The 17,994-nt window shown below is 39.1% G+C and overlaps 1 protein-coding gene across 10 annotated transcripts in view; it reads right to left on the bottom strand.

Moving 5' to 3' along the window:
- ZFPM2 (zinc finger protein, FOG family member 2) overlaps positions 1-17,994 on the bottom strand; it is a 529,061-nt gene that overhangs the window by 169,647 nt on the left and 341,420 nt on the right. For all 10 annotated transcript variants that reach the window (XM_061604835.1, XM_061604878.1, XM_061604862.1 and 7 more), the window contains one exon: positions 17,820-17,931. In XM_061604835.1, coding sequence (XP_061460819.1) covers positions 17,820-17,931 — 112 coding nt within the window. The remainder of the gene's footprint in view (positions 1-17,819; positions 17,932-17,994) is intronic.

Here is a 17,994-nt window from a genome sequence, read left to right as displayed (position 1 = left end):
CTGCATTTCATAAGAGGGGTTGGCAAAAGAAGGACAGTGTTCCACGCCTATAAGCAAGCAAGTTTTTAAAAAATGTAGGCTAGCAGCTGAAGGGGGAAAACTGAACTAGGAGGTTATTTCTTGGTTATAAATCTTTTTCTGCAGGTTCGATGGACTGCTACATCTTCCCTGCCCAGGCAGAATCCGACATGGAAATTGCATTTTAGAACAAAATGCTTAAAAACAGTTTAACCAAACTCCATTAGATTCTAATCTTACAAGCAACATAACTGAATAAACTTTATTTGATTTTTTGTTAATCCTATTTTAATGTATATTTATTTATATCTTTAAAACTATTTGAAAATACTGGTCACTGTGTCCATTAAGAATCACATATCCCAGGGCAAAAAAGAATTTGCACATGATGAGTTTTTTGTTTACACATTATAGCATAGCTTTCATTCACAGTCCTATGTGCATTTCCTTCCTTTTCTATCACATACTAACTGCAGTTGCCCATCATACAGTATCAGTGTACTTGCTGGCTAAAGACCCAGTTCACTCCCTCATGTCTCATATGCTTCCGTTCCAACATTTCTGAATGTTTGCTTCAGCTAACAGATCAACCCCATTAAGTTCATCACAGTTTCAGAGTTGAAGGTTAGGGCATATCAGTCAATTGCTCCTATGAATAATCTCTGTATGTGTATGTTTTGTTTTGTTTTAAACACAGACATATCATTGTTTTGATCTGTTTTCAAGTGTCTAGTTTCTTATCTGCAATGTATTCAGTAATATCTTTACACATAACTATAGTAATGCTTATGAAAATTATGTTATAAAGCATCATATTATCAGACTTTGTTCTTGAATGTCTCCCGAACAAAATCTTGCCATGTCCTTCAGCTTCTTTAAAACAAGCAAACAAGTGAGGACTGTGGAGGTGAAAAACAGAATACATATTTTAATAAGCAACTTTTCCAAAATGTTTTTGCTCCTTTTGTTCACTTCCATATTTTTCATTTTATTAATATAATATTGATATTGATAGCAAAGTCTGATCTGTTGCAATGTGCCATGTGAATGGAATAGGATGACAGTTAAGTCTGCATGTACAGATACAATGTAGCTAGATACTGTATGGTGCTCATACACATAACTGAAAGTTATGCTTCATCAGTGTACTATATTTATATCATGTGTCTGTGTAACAAGGGCAAAATTAGGTTTGTTATGTGTATTGCAAGGGCTGGATATGATGGGGAAGCTAGTATAGCCAATATTTACCCAGCACTAGCTGCTGGCTGCAAACAGAAATCACTAATGAACACACTATTATATCCAATAGCTAGCCTGTCCTTGAAAGATGGAATTCTGCTTGGCCCAGTAGCTAGTCATATTACAATACAAGGCATATATAACTTGCAACCGTGGGTCACAGTTCATACCTCAAGGCAACATGGGACTGTGTCACTCTGCTCCCACTCATGCCTTTTTAGGAATGAGAACACAAGAGGGAAAGTAGTGATGGAGATTTACCACATTGTAGCAGAGCTCAAACAACAAATCTCAACAACAGGACATCAGTTCTCTCCCAATACTTCCAAGCAAACAAGACTCACAAGCACCCACCAGGAGATTGTGATGGTGCTATCACGATGCCAGTAGTGTCTTAATGAGGCTCTAAGTTGGAGCTAAAAAGCATTGTCACTATTTGGAAATTATTCCACACAGGGACTCAATGGCAGGGTCATAAATCTACATCAATCTGATATAAAGATCATGACTGGGTAGTGGGCAAGCCATTATTTAACTCATAGATCTTCAGCCAGCATCCCCATACTTGCATTCAGTACTCAGAAACCAAAGCAGTATGATATAATGTTGATATGTCCCATAATTTAAAAAATCAATGTAGTCGAATCTTATTTGAAACTTATGGAAACCTGTGGATTTTCCCAACAATGCTTCCTACACTGTTCATGAACCAACATTCTATTTGGTATTGACTCTCAATGCAGCTAGTGTGCAAAAGGCTTGGAACATGACTGACAGTCCAATCCAGTACCAAGTCTGGACGTGAACCAATTTATTGCCATAGATTTCAGTGGAATTCGATCAGCTTAAACACAAATACTTCTGCTAAGAGATTGGCTGAGATATAAGACCAAACCATATTTACTTCATAACAGTCTATTAAGATCAGTTGGACTGTCCAGATTGAGATTCTGTATATGGAGCCATAGTTTGTATATAGTCAGATAGAAAATATTTTTAAACAAATAAAATTTGCAGGTGGAGAAAGGCTTCTTACAGAACAATTCTATGCATGTCTATTCAGAGTAAGACCCAATGATCTCAGCAGAGCTTACTGCTAGGCAGGTCAGTATTTTCAGGATCACAATCTTAGTCACTTTTCAATCATTCTGAAGTATGTTGTGCATAATATTGGTAGGAGGTTCTCTGATCTACAACATTTTCTGAGCAGTCATTATATTTAATACCTGCTGGTGAAGAAAGCAAGACTGATTAAAAAAATTAAACCCAAGTAGTAGTAATTACCATTAACTATATTATTTCCTAAATGCAATGCAGGGAAATTACATATAAGTCATGAACCATTGCACCACAAACTATCTGTCATGGCCCCGTCAGAGGACTCATCAGACGAGGATGACTCGGGAGTAACAGCAGCAGACCCAGAAGCAGCAGACCCAGAAGGAGAAATGGAGGAAACTCCTGAGAACCCAGCTCCTTCTCCCCCTCAGCTGCAGAGCACCCCAGACACAGCTGAAGCCTTTCAGCCAGACGCAGACAGTGAACAGGATATTCCCCCCTCACCTGCAGAACGTAGACAACAGAAGGTCAGGCAGAAGAGGGGCAGGCCTGTCCACTTAAGGCCAAAACACTGATGGCTCACACCTGCTGACAAACCTGCTCCTTAAAAGTCAAACCTTGGCTTCAGCTTGTTGCTGACTACAATGTCAGGTGTGACCACTGTGTGTCTTCCTATCCCCTGAACCTTGACTTGGACTGATCTCTCGGCAAACTAGACCCAGACCTTCACTGATGTCTCTTCTGGATTTCTGGCTTGGCACGTAAGCTTTGAACGGCCTCTGCCCTTATCTTGCTTCCTCCTTGCTAGCCTGGCAGATTTATAGCCAAGCTGCCGGCTGAGGACTTAAGGCCTGGCAATTACCAAGGAATCTCCAGCCCTGCCTGCACCCCCACTGACACTGCTGTCTCAGTGAAGAGCTGACACTATCTAATAAAAAATACATTTACATGTGTTAAATAATCATAGTATCCCAACACTACATGATCCAGTCAAACTTAATTAAGTAGTTTCCTAGAATACAAGGTACAATTCTGGCTTAATGGCAATTAACCTAAGTGTACAATTGTCCAGTTGTCCATCATCCTGGCAAACTGAAGGATCCCCCCATCACTAATTGCTGGTGTCAGTTCATCTGGCTCCATTAAAAGCCAAACCTCAAAGCTCTTCCACCAGGAGGAGTCATGTAAATTTCCTGTCCTCCCTTGAAGATCTGTAATCGGCTAGAGACCACATGCGTATGAGAGAGATTTACATTGTTTGTTCCATGCATTCATTTAGCTGTTCATGTCCAACAGCCAGGTTGCTTTTTAACATTTTCCATTAATCTTCCTTGGGGACTAATAATCACTATAAATGGTATGACAAAGTTATTTTCTTAATTATTAAAACCAGGCTGAGTATCTGGAGGGCAAGCAACACAGTAGTCTTGTATTGCAGAAAAAGCTTTCATAAAGCAGGAGTTTCTATAATCAGGGAAGAATAAATTCTCAGTTTTCCTCCCTTTTTATTTCGTACAAAGTATACCTGCCAACATTCATTTCCCCTTGTGTCATGAACTCAGAGTAGAAGCATTTGACAGGAATCACTATAAAGGAGGTTGTAGCTAAATTCATCCTTGCTTCATTTCATAAAGACCTTTTGCTCTCTGTTCTGATGGGGCTGTTTGAAAAGAATGACCAAGGTTTGATATTAGGCTTCTAGGTCATGGTTTCACCTTGACAACAGCTCTTTCATTTCAAGCAGTAACATTTGCCAGGATCCCTAAGGTGCTTTCATTTTGTCAAGCCCTGTTTTTTAAAAAAATGCTATAAGGGGGGAAAAAAAAGATAAATCTTAATTCACAAGCTGCAGGACTATCTCTGTCTCCAGCACAAAACTTCAAATTCAATCCAAAAAGTGGATGTGTATTAGAAGTCTGCAGATTTAAACCTTGTCCACCATGATCAAACTGGATTTATGGAGCATCATAACTCTCCAGACACCATCCAGCAGCTTATTAATTTAATAGACTCCTGTCCATTCCATGATGTTCCTGCCCTGACAGTCTCTCAAGATAAGGTGAAAGCCTTTTGACAGGACAGAGTGCATATATATTTTCTTCTGTTTTCCCGTGTATGGGGTTGTCGACAACTTCAAATGTGTGGCTCAGCAAATTTGTGTTGTTGTTTTTTCTGTTAGCTTTGCACAGAAGACAAAAGCAGCAATGTTCCTGGGAAGCAAAGTGCTTGTGAAAATGATGGCATCCTGAAGCCCAAGGAATCCAATAGTCTCAGGGATTGCAAAATAATATTTAATGGGGGTGGGGGAGAAATTTCACATTTTGCATCTATTCCATAGTCCATTCCAGGGGCTCGTTGCTAGTACTGCCACTGAATTTCACCGGAAGTGAAACATTGAGTCTAATGTAGAGATTCTTGTGCAGATAAAACATGCAAGGACTTTCAAAGAAAATAACAAGTGTTTCAGTGAGGTGACTAAAACTACTCTGATGGGCTTTGCAGTCCCTAATTTACCACCATGTTTCATCAAAAGTGTTGTTGGGTTGTTTGTTTGTTTTAGGCAAATATGATTGCTGTACTTTGGCCATAATATCTGAGCAATTTAAAGCTAAAATAGTTTAACCAGTGAGATTTCTTGGTGGGGGGCCATGGGGGACTCCCCACTCTTTGAATCTCTTGACCACTGCCCTACATACATAGGTACCTGCACAGCCTCACACATTTACGTATGTTGCTCAAACCAAGTTTTTCTCACTATTACAGCAAATGGAAAAGTTTGTGAGTGGTTGGAGTTCCATGTGTACTTTAGAATGCTTCTGGAGCGTTGGCTCAGAATCACTGGGCATAGAGCATACAACACCATATTCTGTGTAAGATGTAGACTCAAGTCAAGGTGGCTAAATCACAAAAAATGTTTAACCTTATAAACTATCAATTCTAATTTTTTTCTTGATTCCATTTGCAAGGACAAAGTTGCAAAGCCTCATATGTTTGAGAAACCTTAATTCTTCAGAAGGTTTTAAAGTGTTAGCATTATTTTATAACTGATGTTAATTAGGTAACTATATTTTGGCCTGTCAAGTGTCAAGTGCTTCTAGAACATGTTTTCAACTGGACAAGACACAGTTTTAATGTCCTCTCTCCTGTGCTTAATTTCAACATGTAAGGTCACCTTATTCTGTTTTGCCATTATTTAGTCCATTAGTTCTGAATACTGTACACGCAGGCTTGAATCTTGAAATCCTGTCAATGAATTTCTGTTATTGGAACAATTGCACTGGCAGAAGGAGGGCAAGAGACTTTTCACCAATTACACCTTTCCCCTGCAGCCCCACCCCCAATATAACTGCTTCATCAAAACAGTGTGGGAGATGGCATAGAGTGCTACAGAGGGAATGGGGGGAATTGGCAAAAATCACCCGCACCAGTAAAAGTCTGTGTTGGATCCAAAACCATTCTGTGAAAAGGAAGAGCAACTCAAGATCTTAATCTGGATACCTGATATACCTGCTTGCATCCAATGTTAGTTCAGAGCAGATCCATTAAAATTGATGAACAAGAGTAACTTAGGTACATTAAGTTCTGAATACAACCTATTGTATTAGCTCTAAACAGAGCTAATTAAGATTATGTTTTGTTCTGATGTTTTTGTTACATCCATCTGGTTTAGAAATGTTTGAAATAAATAAAAACAGACAGACATGTTGTACATGATCACATATTGTGAATGTATCATTCACATTTGAAATCAATAGCTATACAATATTGCAGATTCATGACTTTTCAGATATATCAGACATTAACGACTGCTATTCTATGTAGATTTTTGCATTTTTTCTCTCTTTAAGAAGCCATATTAGTTGATGTTAGCAATAATAATAAAATTGTGGTCTGGTATTCTTACAATACAATACAAGATCTTACATATTGAGAGAAATCAGATGGTAAAAGTCCTTCATGGACTATATCACTTAAGACCACATATGGGATATGTTCAAACAGGCACTTTTGCGTAACTCCCCTCCTAACCCCTGCCAAAAAAGACCATTAAAATTTTATTTAATGTAGAAAACTAGCATATCTTGTCCTCATTTATTGGATGAGTTTCAGTCTGTGCAGCTTGAGGATGTTGACAGGATCCTTGGACTGGTGCGGGCGACCACGTCTGTACTGGATCCTTGCCGCTCTTGGCTGGTGAAAGCTGACAGGACCGGAACCGCCGGCTGGGCCAAGGAGGTAATAAATGCCTCTTTAAGAGAGGGAGTGGTCCCTGACTGCCTAAAGGAGGCAGTGGTGAGACCACTCCTGAAGAAACCCTCCTTGGACCCAGACAACGTGAACAACTATAGACCTGTGGCGAATGTTCCGTTCCTGGGCAAGATCCTGGAGCAGGTGGTTGCCGGCCAGCTCCAGGGGCTCTTGGATGACACTGATTATCTTGATCCATTTCAATCTGGTTTTAGGCCCGGTTTTGGCACTGAAACAGCCTTGGTCGCCCTGTATGATGACCTCTGTCGGGAGAGGGACAGGGGGAGTGTGACTCTGTTGATTCTCCTTGATCTCTCAGCTGCTTTTGATACCATCGACCATGGTATCCTTCTGGGAAGACTCACGGAGTTGGGAGTTGGGGGTACTGCTTGGCAGTGGCTCCGCTCCTACTTGGTGGGTCGTCACCAGAAGGTAGTGCTTGGGGAACATTGCTCAACACCCTGGACTCTCCATTGTGGAGTCCCGCAGGGATCGGTACTGTCCCCCATGCTTTTTAACATCTACATGCAGCCGCTGGGTGCGGTCATCAGGAGTTTTGGGGTGCGTTGTCATCAGTATGCTGATGACACGCAACTCTATTTCTCCTTTTCATCCTCTTCAGGTGAGGCTGTTAACGTGCTAAACCGTTGCCTGGCCGCGATAATGGACTGGATGGGGGCTAACAAACTGAAGCTCAATCCTGACAAGACCGAGACGCTGTTGGTGAGTGCCTTCACTGCCCAGATGGAGGATGTTCATCCTGTTCTTGATGGGGTTACACTCCCCTTGAAGGAACAGGTTCGTAGCTTGGGAGTTCTTTTCGATCCTTCCTTGTCTCTCGAGACCCAGGTGGCCTCGGTGGCACGGAATGCTTTCTACCATCTTCGACTGGTAGCCCAGCTACGTCCCTATCTGGACAGTGACGACCTTGCCTCAGTTGTTCACGCTCTGGTAACTTCTAGGCTGGACTACTGCAATGCGCTCTACGTTGGGCTGCCCTTGAAGATAGTTCGGAAACTACAGCTAGTCCAGAATGCAGCGGCCAGATTACTGATGCGGACCAGAAGGTCTGCTCATATAACACCTGTTCTGGCTCGTCTGCACTGGCTTCCTATTTGTTTCCGGGCTAAATTCAAAGTGCTGGTTTTGACCTATAAAGCCCTACACGGCATGGGACCGCAATACCTGGTGGAATGCCTCTCCTACCCGTACACTGCGCTCAACATCTAAGGCCCTCCTCCGGGTGCCATCCCATCGAGAAGCCCGGAGGGTTGTGACTAGAACTAGGGCCTTTTCGGTAGTGGCCCCCAAACTGTGGAATAGTCTCCCCGATGAGGTATGCCTGGCGCCGACGCTGCTATCCTTTCGGCGCCAGGTGAAAACCTTTTTATACTCCCAGGCATTTTAAAGTGTATTTTAAATTGTATTTTATAGTGTATTTTATCAGTATTTTCATTATTGTTGTATTTTGACGCTGTTGGTTCTTTGTTATTGTTTGTTTTGATCTTTGATTTTGTTATACTTATTGTATTTATATATTGTGCTTGTTTTATCTTTTATGTACACCACCCAGAGAGCCTTTTTGGCTTAGGGCGGTATATAAATTAAATTAAATAAATAAATATCAGGGAGAGAACTAAGCTATCTCCTATATGTTTTCCTTTTCTTCAAGCAAGCTGGGAGTCTTTAGACCCTTGATGTGAAGTGGTGGAATTAAAAAAAAGGGTCTACCCATGTGTCTTTGATGAACATTGAGCTCAGCAATAAATGACCAAGAAGTCAACGTTAGTTGACAATACTAGAAGTGGCTAAGCTTCATTGTAGACTCTGTTATCTAACATATCATACTTCTGAGTGTTATCTACCAACCTCTGTACAACTCCATTTATTATAATCAGCTTGCATGGACAACATTTCCTTTATTCACTCCTTCTCTAAGTAAGTTCATTTAGTTGGTCTAACATTGTGAATAGAGAACAGATCTCTGCTGGTAAAAAAAGTTGTAATAGAAATTGTGCGTGACTGACATGCATATTTGATATTTGTTGCATTTATACCCTATCCTTTCATAAAAAATGGTAGCTAAAAATAGTAAAATATATGATAAATATATCTAATCCACGTGAACAAACAAGCAATATCACAATAAATTGATCTAAAAATCAGATTGAAGCAGATAAAAAATAGTAGGCAATTCAAATTAAATTAATAATATAGATTAAAATAAGGAGCAGTGGAGAGAAACACAAATCAGCCCAAAATGTCAAATGGCTATTTAAATAAAAAGAATTTCGCCTACTAGTGGAAGGCCATTAATGAGAACACTAGATGAGCTTCCCTTACGTGTGGAGTTCCAAAGACTGCATGCAGAACCATTTCTCACACACATATCAGATGTTGGCAGTAAAGAGAGAAGGGTATTTCCAGAAAATCACACCACCAGGGCAGGCTTGAATGGGAGAAGGTGGAATTGCTATTATTCTTTTAGTCTGTTTATATAGCTCTAGAGCAGCCTTTCCCAACCAGTGTGCCTCCAGATGTTGTTGGACCACAACTCCCATCAGCCTCAGTCAGCATTGCCAATGGTCAGGAAGATGGGAGTTGTGGTCCAACAACATCTGGAGGCACACTGGTTGGGAAAGGCTGCTCTAGACTATACTCTACGCATTGCACAATAATAAAAACAAGTAGGAACCTTCCAAAACAGTGCTTATAATTTACACAGCAGATGAGACAAAAAGAAGAGGGATAATAAGGGGTGAAAGAGAGAGCCCTCCCTTTAAAAACAAAAACAAACCCGAGATTTTTCTTTAAAAAGCTCAAGCATGCACAGGCAGCAGGTTTCAAATGGAAAGGATTTAAGCATCTTTCTACAGCGTGTGAGACCAAACATAAATTGCTACTCCTGAGCCAATTATCAATGATTATTTATATAGAATTATCTGCTCACATTTCATTAAGCATGCATTGAACAGCAGTGGGGGGAGCACAAATGATTTTTTCCTCATCATCTTAATAATAACTAAGGACTTAAAACTACTTGGTGAGACCAGATAGAAAATAAAATAATATCAGTAAATCATGATCATAAGTGTAAAAACAACCAATGTGGAGCATAAAAAGAAATGACAGAAGGCTTGAGAAATATTTGTGCTGCCTACTTCTGCTGTGTAACTGATGTAGCAAATAGCTGCCCCCCTTTTTTCTTTTCTTACAGTTCATAGGACAGTCACTCCAGGTTTTTCAAAAACCAGGAAATCTGGATTTTATTTTTTTGAAGTCGTTTTAAAAGCAGCCATTTTATGATCTTTGGTTTCGAATGCAAGTTCTATCTTAATTTCAAACACTGTCAGCCTTACGCACCACATTGAAATGGTCTGACATATATTAAACATGTTGGTTTTTACTGCATGGAGTTATCCTGTGGTGCTCTGCAATCAATTACTGTTATACCACCATCATTAATAATTTTCTTAATGAAAATGATTCTGTTGATCTCTGTTGTATTTTAATTATCAGAGTTAAGCATAATTACACTGCAGCTCTGAGCTGGCATGTAGACTCCTTTAGGGCGCAATTTTGTTTTAACACACTGATAATGTAATTTTACATTGTGTCAGTTGTTTAGTTATTATCCAGTCATACAATTCCGCTGTATTCCTGATAACAGATAATAACCTTTGCACCTCCTATATCCTCAAGTCATTTAAAAAGCAATATTAGAATTTCACAACTAGCTAACTTAATCGCCTTATGATTTTATAATTCCCACTGCTAAATATTTTTACAGGCACCCTCTCTTACCAATGCCAAACATAATTTTTATTATTATTATTTAAAATATCATTGTTTAGGTAAGATGAACACATGTATACTTGCAGAAATTTTCATTTTATAATAAACAATTTTGTTACGTAACTTGTTTCTTTTTCTCTTCATTTCACTCCCCTCTCATTTCCTTGAACTCTTAATGAAAGAGCCTAGCATTTTGTTTAATATCAGCTATTCAATTTGCCACTTGCTTTGAGTACATACTATACTCAGGTGAGCACTAGATCAGAAGTTGCCAACCTTTTCTGGACCAGAGGCACATTTCAAATTTTGCAAGAGTGCTGGGGGCATAAGTTAAAAATGAAGGCTGCCATGGGGGTGTGACATAACACAAAATTATGTGTAGTAATGGTAAAGCTTTTCACATAATCTTATTTCCATACCCATTGTCAACCTTAAACCAAAGCCTAGGCTGCTACCCTTTACCCTCTTACCTGGAAGTAAGCTCCATTAAACACAAAGAAACTTACTTCTGAGTAAACATGCATACCATTGTACTGTAAGTTAACTATGCAGTAAATTCTTAATGAGCCCTGCTCTTTAGTTGCTGCAAAGCAGAAAACATGCCTAAGCCTCTTTGCAAAATGTTCACATTTACCTTTTGTGGGGAAGGGGATTTAACATTCAGCCACACTTAATGTATAGTAGTAATTGCAGAAAATAACATCTAGGCATTACCTTTTCTCAGGCAAACCCACCACAGAAAAGATGCATCCATTGCTAGGGGAAAAGGAAGGGCAAACTATGGAGTTCCCAAGGACTAGAAAAAAAGTCAGATGCAGGAAAAGTACAGCAAAAGGGAGGGGAAAATAGAAGCTCATTAGGAACCTAGGGATTCCTATTGCCTGGTGTCCAAACACCTCATTTATCAATCACTTCTCTGATGTAATTCATTGGCTAAAAATACTGACAGGCAGGAGCAGTCAGACTGGTTCATTTCATAGAAATCACTTAGAAAGGTACTTGCACATTTTGCTCTATACATTACTTTCTAGGAGGGCTAGAGACTTACTTAAGAAAAAAAAGAAAGCTCAGACTCTGGTCCACCTGCCAGGGGCACCATTGTAGGCCTTCACAGATGTCATGGCACCCATGGACGCCATGTTGGTGTGTCCTGAACTAGATGATATGTTGGAGAATTTTTCTATTTCTCCTGTGGGATTTTTCCTGGGGTCCTTTAAATAATCTACGACAGGCTTAAAGCAAAAAGGTAGGCCTTTATTTGGTTGGCAAGCATATGCAAGGACAGCCCCCCAGAAATTTAAGAGGGACTGTAAAGAAGTATGGTGTGCACAGATCTTTTACAGAGTATAATTACAGCATGTGACAATGATTTAACCAATCCCCCAAGTTCTTTCCTATGTAACATAACAGTTTCTTCCCTCTTGAAATGCTTCCAACCAACCAGATAGCTTTATTAAAAGGAATTCATGGATATTCATAATCAAGAAGATACCTCCCATTCCCATTGTGTTCATTGATGTCAGTCCGTCCCTTTGGCTGATACTACCACTATTCTGCTGTCATATATTACTGATGATCTTGTACTGTTCTGAAACCAATATGTACCATTACATTCCTTTCTATCATGGCTCCTGAACAGTCAAGCTGGTCAAGGAATATCTCTAGGACATAACAGCATGTTCCTTGGGTGAAGCCATCATTACAAGCCAAATCTGGTTCTCCTTAGAGTGACTGGCAGTTTCTATAAAATTATACACATCATACTCATCATGCTATTTTAAAAAGAATCAATATCAAGCTAAAATTCTATCTCATTTCTGCCTAGATTCTGTTATAAAACTTCCCTTTAGCTACAGTCGTTATTCTATAGTAGAAGAGATCAGAAACCCCGTTTCCAAGATCACATAGTAAAAAATATGTTAATCAAGAGAAACAATACTAAATAAATGATCTGCGGTCACACATTTAGCCATTCTTGGCACAGAAAGATGCTAAGGAATTTTGCAGCAAAGTGAGCTTAACCCTTACTCTTCTTTCCGTACACGCAGACCTGTTTTTAATGCCTGCTGTGTGTGACTAAGGGAAAGAAATCTATTTTTCCTTCATTAATTTTCAAGGGCCTAAATCGCTTGGGGCCAGGGCCCCTTAAGGAGTTCTCCATCAGATAAATATGTGTTATGTCTAACTCTGCCACTGTCACTTCTGTGCTTAGATCATTCCCATTGTGGTACCACTGGTGGATACCACTGTGCTTATATGCTACACTTCACCAAATGGATGAAGCAGTGCCTAGTACTAGGTTTGCTGTCCCTGTTACGCTCTATTCCTCTCCTGGTAGAAGAAAAAATTATCCAAATATCTTTTATTACACTTATTTTCTAGATATTTCTGCAGTCACCACAGTCTAATTCAGTCACAACAGATTAACATCCAAGAACTAATTCAGATATGATGCTACCAACTTGCTTGACCACAATTCATCAAGGTATGAGTAGATCATAAGATCACATGTCCCCTCCCCCTTTCCATCTCTTCCACAATATGAATTCATCTCACAGTGTCTAACCATGGTGAGCTAGTTAGTTGTTACATCAGCAATTATGCTATCCACAGTTAAGGCTAACCAAGGTTCGTGCTTAACCCAGGACCTCAAACCACAGTTTGGAACTGTTTTTAGGTCTTGCATTAAGCAAAAACTGTGGTAAGCCCTGACCACAGTTAAAGCTGTAGTTAGCATAATGGACAACCATGGTAAGGTCAAAAGGGGGGATTGAAAGAGAGTAGGTGAGGGAGGGCAAATGCAATCTCCTGGTCCATTCCTAATTTGCTTCATCATTTGCTTAAAAGGATGCATAGAAATTAAGGATCCAAGTTGCTTAAGCTATTACTAACCATCAGGAGGTTGAAAGAAGATGCATAAAAACAGGCTGAAGAAGGCTTTATCTCATATGTCATTCTATCAGACACCAAGCAAATGTTACTGAAAGGTTTTCAAAGGGGAAAAGATCAGTTAAAACGCACAGTGAAGGTCCACACGCATTATGCATTCTAGTTTATTTGTTTTTTCCTTTTTCCTTTTTTTACTGTTCTATCAATGCAGTATATTCTATCAACCAAGAATGTAATCTAAAAAAAACTTTTCTAAGGGGAATCCAATACAAATTCAATGCACACATGCACACACAACTTTTGTCAACATTCCCATTCGCATCTGTAGCACTGCCTAGTGGGATGATTTCATTTCAATCTTATTGACAACAATTATTTTCAGAAAATGAGTCAATCAACAAGCTGATCACCAAACTTTTAATATGGGTAAGGTAACTTTTAGGAATAGTAAGTTGATCTATAGTTTTGAAATGGGAAAACAAACATATGCCACCTTCAAGCTGTTGCAGCCCTAATAAGATTATTTTGTGTAGTTCTTACAGAATGAGAGAAATAATGGTACTTTCCCAAACTGGGCACACAAACCTGACCTAACAAATTAACACAGAAGACTGTGGTAGCATAGATGATAAAGTTATTGTAAGTGTTAATAATAATCATCCATACAAAACCAGATAAGAAATTATTGGGATATAGGAAATATTCATTATGAGATGGTAAATTATATGGGCTGATTCATTTATGCACATTCGTCACCTGAGTAGTGGGTGGCTGGCAAGTGTGAATGGGTCATCATCACAGGTTTAAAACCACAGAACGTTTATACCCCTCACATCAACTCAAACACAATCCTTATCAATGGCCATGTTTGGATGATCATCCAAAATGTCATAAAACAAAGTGTTGTGCCTATCTTTCCTCCTATTATGTGCCAGGTTTGGTGCAATGATCCTGACTTGCATTAAGATGGCTGGCTTATTTTCCTGGTCTGTTGACAAACACCACCACCATCACCACCACCACCACCACCACCACCATCATCATCATCATCATCATCATCATCATCATCATCATTATTTATTACATTTGTATACCACCCCATAGCCGAAGCTCTCTGGGCGGTTTACAACAATTAAAAGCATTAAGTCAGATTTCCCCCATTCAAGGAGACTGAAGTGGCAAGGGAGGAGCACATGGCCACAGTGTGCAGCCACAACTTCAGACAATCATGGGAATGTAGTAAGTTTATACATTCAGCTGCCATTCATCAGGTGTACAGTACTCAAGTAGAGAAATCAAGTGATGTACATGAGCGTGTGTGAATCAGATCAAAACCTTTTTCCAGAGGCATGTAGTAGTCATCTTAAACCTGGTTTCTCTAGTTCAAGTTCTAAACAGCCATTAGAATTACATATTAGTAATACTTATTTTTGTATATCTTTCTCCAATATTTTCATGGAACAAAACTTTCAAGCTTCACTTGATCACTCAGGGAGGGCTGATGAGTGTCAAAATGTGGAAACTATGTGGGGTGAATTTAAGAATGTAAGAACCCTGCTGGATCAGAACAAAGTTCAATTTAATCTAGCATACTGTTTCCCAAAATGACCAGCCAGATTCTACCAGGAAGACAGAAGTTTACATTTATTGTATACTGCCCTGGAGCCCATTGGATACAGGGCCATGTAGAAATATTTCAAATAATTAATCAATATGCAGAGTTTGAAGGCAATAACCCTCGCTGTTTAACGTAACTGATATTCAGTGGTACACTGCCATTTGGTTCATGGTTCATAACAAATAACAGTAACCCCCCATGAATTTGTCTAATCCATCTAAGATAGTGTTCATCACCACATCCTGTGATAGTGAATTTCTGCCAGTGTGAACCCCAGAATCCCATTTTTTCAATATATTTCAATATACTGGTATGCCACTGCTAGCCATGTGGAAAAATTGTCTCTTGTTGGAAGACCAGGCTCTAGACACTCAGTGAAGTGATCATGCAACCCATTCACTTTCTTGAACAATTCAACTTTATATGTAGTACATGATTTTGCTACTTCAGACTGTATCCTTCTCCATATTAAAAGCAGCCAGCCCATAGCAAGCTGATGTCAGGATGAAGAGTTCTGGACTGACAGAGGGGATCTGTATGTGCAATCATTTAACAATGTAAGGCACAATTTTTAATCTGAAGTGGTACAGTCCAGGTACGGTTTTACCACCTTATCTGCTATTGGGGTAAACTACCACAGTTCAGCACACATACAAAATAATGGAAATTGGCTCCTCTTCAAGAAAATGCTACTGCCAGATCTGAATTTAAGAAAGTGGTTCTATAACAGGATCAGTCCTTACACATTTTGCTCGTAGCTCAGGCACTGCACTTTGCAAAAAATGTGAGTGTATACAGGAGTTTGTGTGTGGGAAGAATAATATAAAAAGTAAGCAAAGAAGAAGAGCAGATAAAAAGAAGTGTGAGAGACTGTCAGAAAAAAACATTTTAAGTTATGAACATCCTAGATTTCTGTTCCTGATGTATGTCTAGGCTGAAGTTCTACTTCGGATAGCTGCAGCAAAGTTTTCACATAAGCAGCATTTAATACTTTTTTAAATAAATTGCAATTTCTCATGCATATGAAATATGTTACTGTATGCTAACATCCAATACTGTGCTGTTTTCTGCTGCTAAAGCAATGAGTCACAATAAACTTTAAAATGGTGCAGATTCATTCCCTTTTAGGCTCAGGTGTTTTTCCTTAACTAAATCAGGTATTTTCAGGTTATAGAATTAATTTATTGGTGTTCTGTAATTAAAATAGGAAGAATGCTTAAGACCCTGGTGTGCAACTACTCGTTTTTAAACATGCAAATTCTCTGTTTTCAGGGTTTCAGTTATCAAAGGCTTGTAGCATTTTAAGGTCAATCCTCTTATAAGTGTACAAATTGAAATGATTATAGTAACAAGTTGTAATTATTTCCAGTAAGTTTTAGTAGCCTTTGATGTTATGATTAGTGTTTTGTATGTTAATATAGTGATATGGGTGCTTATTTGCGTTACTGGTTGCATGCAAAAATGGTCACTAGGATGTCTCAGCAAATAAATCTTTCATCTCAGTGGGTCTGTTTGGTAAGTAATAAAAAAAACTAAAATAAATTGCTGTAGAACTGTGCAATATCTAAAGCAATCACAAAGCGCTGAGACTGGGGATTTAGAGAATTTGAAACCTGAGCCTAGTTGGAAAGACTAAATGGGGGGAATAAATAAAACATAGACTATGCTAATGGGGCACAACAGCTGTATTCACAATTCCTTGACTGAGCATTCAGGTATCATAGATCGTTAGTACACATTCATCATTGGAGGTGGAATTTTGTACCTTTTCTTTTAAAGCTCAGGCCTCTAGCTATTGACCAAAGGAATACTGACAGAAGCAGGAGTGACATCCTATCGAATAAGTTCCCAAACTTTCATCTATATAAGTTTATTGATAGAACATAAGTTCTGCCTCTGCTCCAACTACTCCTGTCAACCAACATCCTAACTTGAAAGCTCAGCTGCCTATCCATTATACTGCACAATAGCTGCAATCCTATGCAGTTGGGCTGCTCAAACCCTACTGATGTTAATGGGATTTAAGCAGCCTAAGGGTGTGCAGGATTGCAGCTAACATCTTGGCCCCCTATTGAAAGCAATTTGGTAGCCCAAACACAATACTCTTGTGAGCCACTTGTGGATCCTAGACTATCGTTTTGGGAAAGCAGTGGAAAGTAGTAATAATAGCCATGAATTCTAAATAGCATAATGATGTTGTTAATGAGTAAAGCTCTTTTTTATATATTTTTACACCAGGTGACTCAAACACCCAGCAAGCCAAAGCTAGCTGCCTTTTTTCTTCTTCATCCTCAGTGTAATCCTTCGTCACGGTCATGATTTCAAAATAATTACAACATCATTTACAATAATATTCCAGTAAATAATGTCTTTTTTGAACAATTTGTTTTGATAAATGTCAAGGTTCACTCACCTATCATGAGATAGGGATGGGGGCACAACATTTTGAGTTTAAATCAGGTTAGAACTGCAGCTCCTGCTCTGCTTAATTAACTTCTTTTAAAACTCAGGTGATATAATGCAGCAAGCAACTCTTTGCGGGGGGGGGGTGGAATCAAAGAGGTGCTACATTTCTACAAGTCCGTCTGGAAAGCCTAGGATATACTTTGTGCAGCAGTTTACATGGCAAGTAAATGAAGCAATGGCTTACAATGGCATCAAGATATAAGAAAGCTCTGTGTCTTTCTTTTTTAAATGTGTTTTATTTGCTAGAATCTTAAATGGTAATAGCATGCCTCTGCTTCATACAGTACTTATTTAATGCATAGTGTAGAAAACATTTTTCAAATAATAAATAGAATAATAATTCTTAGATCACAAGTCGAGAAAGGGGAGCTACAGATTCTCCTTTGCACCCTGTATTTGCTGCCTGTTATACAACGGGCATGTTTTATCAGCACTGTTTTAATTCCCTGCAAAGAAAATGGAAGGAAAATCAGCTTGTGTTTACCTTTGCTGTACACAATGCAGTTGTTTTTGCTGTCTTCCACTCCTTGCCAAGTCACATCCAACAGCCACTTGGGGCCAGCAGTCAGCACCATAGGGACTGGAGCCTTTGTCTTCTGGAGAAAAGATGATAACAAACAGATGCCATTTGCTTGCACTGATTAAGAACCTGAATAATA

This window comes from Rhineura floridana, chromosome 1 (assembly GCF_030035675.1).
Source record: "Rhineura floridana isolate rRhiFlo1 chromosome 1, rRhiFlo1.hap2, whole genome shotgun sequence".
NCBI classification, from domain to species: Eukaryota; Metazoa; Chordata; class Lepidosauria; order Squamata; family Rhineuridae; genus Rhineura; species Rhineura floridana.
The sequence above is the reverse complement of the archived record's forward strand: the minus strand, read 5'-3'. Positions and strand labels throughout refer to the sequence as shown.